Source organism: Plasmodium reichenowi, chromosome 12 (assembly GCF_001601855.1).
Source record: "Plasmodium reichenowi strain SY57 chromosome 12, whole genome shotgun sequence".
NCBI classification, from domain to species: domain Eukaryota; phylum Apicomplexa; class Aconoidasida; order Haemosporida; family Plasmodiidae; genus Plasmodium; species Plasmodium reichenowi.
Window position 1 is genome coordinate 1,116,435 of NC_033657.1, and position 6,135 is coordinate 1,122,569.

The 6,135-nt window shown below is 20.9% G+C and overlaps 1 protein-coding gene across 1 annotated transcript in view; it reads right to left on the reverse strand.

The window, feature by feature from the left end:
- Nucleotides 1-4,796, reverse strand: part of PRSY57_1229100 (myosin D) — a gene marked incomplete at both ends in the record, with an annotated part of 7,266 nt that extends 2,470 nt beyond the window's left edge. Inside the window, 2 exons of the mRNA XM_012908711.2 lie at nt 1-4,283; nt 4,550-4,796. The exon at nt 1-4,283 is cut by the window's left edge and continues 2,015 nt beyond it. Coding sequence (XP_012764165.2) covers nt 1-4,283; nt 4,550-4,796 — 4,530 coding nt within the window. The remainder of the gene's footprint in view (nt 4,284-4,549) is intronic.
- Nucleotides 4,797-6,135: the final 1,339 nt, after the last annotated feature.

Below are 6,135 nucleotides of genomic sequence, written 5' to 3' on the forward strand. Positions count from 1 at the left end.
TACTACAAACATGTTTTTATATAAAGCATGTTGATTCGTACAATAATATTTTCGTTGTAGAAAAGAAAACATTTTGTTATTAACAAAATTGTGCTTATCATTGTTACTATTATGGTGGTTCTTATCATTATCACGATTGTTATCATTATCACGATGGTTATCATTATCACGATGGTTATCATTATCACGATGGTTATCATTATCACGATGGTTACCATTATCACGATGGTTATCATTATCACGATGGTTATCATTATCACGATTGTGATCTTCCTCTTCCCATTGTTTTATTTTTAAAGTACATCCTTTTTTTTTACTGTGGACACTATCATAAGAACATATATTATCACCTGCCCTGCTACTTATCATATCACCGTTTGTATTATATTCTGTATTATCTTTTTTATTGCACACATTTTCCTCATTATCTAAACTATCATCCAATTTTTTTATTTGAATTTTTTCATAGTCCAAAACATACTTGTTATTTACCTTTCTATATGTATAAATTAAATTATAGAAATGTATACATCTGTCGACATATGCTACTACCCAGTCTATATTATTGTATATATAATGATAGTTATCCGGAGTGCCTACAAATATTTCTGGTTCGACATGTTCTAAGGGTTTTTTCTCCACATTGGCTGGATAATTATCATCATCATTATTATCATCATCATTACTATCATAATATGTATCGTCACATTTAACATCAGCTTTTTTTTTTTCTCCTCCTTTTTGATCACTCATTAAAATTTTTTCATTTTCTAACTTATCAACAATAATATTCACTTCCTTCATATTGATATCTCCTATGGAGAGTTGTTTTTTTTCATGCTCCTTTTTATTTTCATATTGATTTTTTTGATTCGTTTTGAACGACCCTCCCCTTCTTACAGTTTTTATCTTGTTATATGAAAACTTGTAACCCTTTATGGTAAAACATTTGTTTAACTTTCTTATATTATATGAGAACGACTTCTTAACATTCATCATAGTTTTATAAATCAAATATATCTTATATATATATTCACATGCCATGTTTTTCATTTTTTTTTTCTTTTCTATATACATTTTAAAATATGTATTTATCCAATTATATATTTTTATTACTGTAACACATCGCTGGAAACGCATTTTTCTCAAAGAACTTAATATGTCTTTTTTTTTGTTTATATCCATAAAGATATCATTATCATTGTTATGATCAGCCTCGTCTTTATTATACTTTCGAGATATATAATAATAAATTTGTGTATATATATTAGATTTCATAAAAACATAATTATTACCTATATGAAAACGTTTTTGTTCATCAAAGAAACACATAAAATAATATATTTTATCATTGTTATTACAATATATTAATTCTTTTTGTATTTCTTTCGAGAGGTTTGTTAATATTTCATTTTTTTTAATTTTATGAGATAAACCACTATTCAATATTTTTATCATATCATTAGATCCACATTGTTTTAATTGTTCATATACAAGATATCTTTTAAAATAATTTTTTTTCATTTTGTCATTTGGCAATATACATCTAATATAATACATATCTGTTTCATTCAAATGACTGAATAGATTATCTAATTCTTTGGTGTACTTTTTACTTACACTTAATACATTCCTTGAATTCGTTTTTTTATTATTATTATTATTGCCAATATAATTATCATTTGTGTTCTTTCTTTTGTTTATACTTAATTTTGTTCTTTCCAAATTTATATTTAATAAAGTTTTTGAAATTTCCATACTCTTTCTATTCTCATGATGTGACAACAAATCTACATTTTTGTTATCTAAATATACACAATTTGTATTATTATACATTTTATTATCTACATTTCTTCTAATCTCATTTTTTTTTTCATACTCTTGTATTATATCCACACACCACCTATCACCCGATATATTCTCCTGCTCGTTCAAAACAATATCTCTTGTTTTCCCTATCATCATATTATCCATATTGCATATCTTCTCTTCTGTATCCATTTTTTTCTCCACATGTTCACTCATATAATCTTTTGTCCAATTTATATAATTATTTTTCTCTTGTGTAACATGCATGTTGGACATATTATTTTCCTTCTGCTCATTTTCATTCAAAAAATAATTTTTGGAATTCTTTATCAAATTTTCAATCTCTAACTCTATTTTATCACTATTTTTATATATCCAATTATTAATCGTATAAGTAATAGGTCCTGCATAATGATTTATAAAAAATTTGTTTTTCTTTATGTTTTGTTTTTTATTAGTATGAGCATGGTCTTTATTACTTATAAAACCATAGACATTTTTTTTTTCTAAATATATCTTTTCATTATTCAATAAATAATTAAAAAAGTCGTCATCACTTTTTTTATATCCACTATTATGTAATTTGGTAATGTCGTTAAGGTTTGATAATATCTTATCTATAAAAATTAAAGTGTCTTTATAATTAGGTACTTCCATATTATTACAAAATATATATTCATCCTGATATATTATTTTCTCTTTTTCTATTTCATTGTTAATATAATAATTATTTAATTTTTCATTTGCTAGATTTATACATAATTGATCAAAATCATTAAAGGATAATTCTTCAAATCCATATATATCAAATATAGATATGATATTATGATTATACATATAAATATATTCATTCATTATTTCTTCTTTTTCTTTTTCATTTAAATGGGTTATATTTATATCCCTTATTATTTTATTAAAAAAATTTTTATATATTATTTTTATTATCGTATATATCGTAGATGTCATATTTTCTTTGTTCCTATGGGTTTTAATGGTTTCTGAGGAAACATTAATATTTTTATATTTTATAATGTTTTGAAGATCCTCTAAATTGATACTCAAACATTCAGAACTATATTTATAACTTTCACTATACATATTATTAGTTTTAGCATTACATGGATAGCTCAACATATGTTTGTCATTATTTTTTGTATTTATCAACTTATCATTATAATTATCTTTTTTTTTTATATTCTCTTCTATTATTTGACCTAGATGTAAAATTCCACCTATTACATCAAAAAATTGATTAATTATATGAGAATCATATTTTATATATCTTAATCCATCTAATAACAATTTGAAATTTTTTTCATCTTTTGATTTTTCTAATTCGTCAAAACTATTATTCATATTATCTATAGACATATCATTAGTATATTTATCTTTATCATCTTCTTTATCACAATTTAATATATGATAATGATTAACATTCCTTACTAAATTCCTCTCATATAATTGCTTATCGCTTAATCCATACAACACCTGATAGAATATATGGAAATTACGTTCTCCTTTATTATGACGAATACATCTATTAATTTCTAGTAAAAGAATTACAATTTTTATATTATTAAAACAATAATTAAACATATTATGCGATTCACCCTTTTGTGTATTCTCTCTTTCTTCAAAAATTAAATCATTTATTCGTCCACATCTACTACTATTATTATTCTTTATAGTTCTAGCGTTACTCATCGATTCTATAATATTATTGATATAGATAAGTTTATCAATTCTTTCATTATGTAAACTATCATTATAAATTTTGTGCCTATCATTCATATTTTTTACATCATCATTTGTAGTATCCCTAACCTTTCTATAACTTCCCAAAAGTCCAACATAATTTTGTTTCTCAGCATTATTATCTGTTTCGCCTTTCAACGATGTGTAAATATTTGTACATAAATTATTATATATATTGTTATTCACACTATGAATATTATTATTATTGTTGTTATTATTATTGTTATTATTATTATTATCATTATTATTGTTATCATTATGAGTTCCTCCATTTTTATGAAAAAATATATAATGGAAATACTTAAACAGGAATTTACAATTTTCCGTTTTACCACTACCACTATGTCCTGATACAACTATTGTTTGCCTCTTTTTTTTCTGGATCATATTCTTATAAGCCATATTACTAATATCATATATATGAGCTTTCATATGTTGTTCATTAGACATATGATCATTTGTCAGTTTTTTTAAATATATATTCATTTGATATATATCATACAACCCTTTTATTTCTTTATATGGATTAACAGCTAATAAAAGAGAAGCATGGAAAGTATATATTTTGTTTTTCTTATATCTGTTTTTTATATTTTGTAATACATTCTCTTCATTTAACTGTATAATATCTATATTGTTTTCGCTATCGATTTCATCTAAATCTTTTAAGTATGGTTTTATTTTATCAGCAGGCACATTCTCAAATGTTATCCCTTTTCCTACAAAAAATAAAAAATAAAAAATAAAATAAAATAAAAAATAAAATAAAAAATAAAAAATAAAATAAAAAATAAAATAAAAAATAAAAAATAAAAAATAAAATAAAAAATAAAATAAAAAATAAAATACAGATTAGTATAACTTATAATTATCATAAAAGGAATATACGTATTGTTTGTATTATATTTGCTTCACATCATACTAATATATTATTATTATTATTATTATTATTATTTTTTTTTTTTTTTTTTTTTTTTTTTCTTACTTCTTAAAGTATAGGTATTATCCATTTTATTAAAAGAACAAATTTCCATTTTTTTGTATACATTTTTGAGAAAGTACCATACATAAACATCAGAATATATATCTGCTCCTTCTCTAGGTTTTTTCAAAATCTTATGTTGATCACCATTTGGATGAGAAGTACTCAATACTTTTGATTGTTCATCTTTAGCATTTGATATGTTGGAAAAATATAACGTTTCATTGCTCTTAAATTGTAGAAAAGCCATAAGTTCACGATATAATATATTACAAAAAAGAAGAAAAAAAAAAAAAATATATATATATATATATATATGTAACGTATTTTATAAGTATGCAAAAAAAATTATGCATTTACATTATGTGGACAAATATTTATATAGGTCATTCATAAATACAGTTTTTAAAAAAAGCACAATTAATTCGTATAAAAGATAAAAATAAAGTGTTAATTAAAAAATGTAAATTTAACATTCAAATGTATTATATGGATTAAAAATATAAACATAAATTCGAATAAATAAATATTACACACACATATATATATATATATATATATATATATATATATATATATTTATGTTTATGTTTATTTATTCCTTTTAATTGTCTCTATATATTTTAGAGATCTGTAACATAGACACATAATCACATGGGAGTCCTTTGAATAAATATTTAAATAAGACACAAAGGCATTTTATATTATATAATAATATATGAAAAACATAAATTTTGAGATACTTATGTGGACAATATACAACTGTAATATAAACATATAAAAAGGAATACAATTAAATAAATAAATATATATATATATATATATATATATATATATATATATACATATTACATCATAATATTGAAGGAATAAAATACTTTGAATTTGTACATATAGACATAATATTTATTATATATACATATATTTTATATATTTGAATTATTATATATTAGAAAATTAAAAAATTACATGAACACATGAACGGGCAAGGCAAATTTATATTAAAAAAAAAAAATAAAAAAAAAAAAATAATAAAAAATAAAATAGTTAGTTCAGAATAATTCTTTTGGTTGTTTTTATTTAATTTAATTTTATTTAATAAGTATTATATTTTTTTTCTACATGACGTTATATTTCATTGTCTTAAAATAATTTATCATTTTACAAAATATAAATATTATATTTGTAAAAAAAACAACAATGTTTTTAAATAAATATTAATATATATATATATATTGAATAAAATATGTAGAGTTTATAAAGGTTTAAAATGTAGAACTAAAATTATTATAATATATATATATATATATATATATTTATGTTTAGTATATTAAAAAAATGGATAAATTTATTCAGTCTTTGCGTAACGAAATTGCTATTTCCTTTTATTTTTTATTTTTTTGTTTTTTTTGTTTTTTTTAAATATTACTTTTTATCCCCCTCAAAAAAAAAAAAAAAAAAAAAAAAATTAATTTTAGGTGTGTGCATAATTTTGTGCACACCACGCTAATAATTTTTCTACAAGAGAAATATAATATATTTTTTATATTATATTATAATATTTTTATTTTATTATTTTTTATATATTC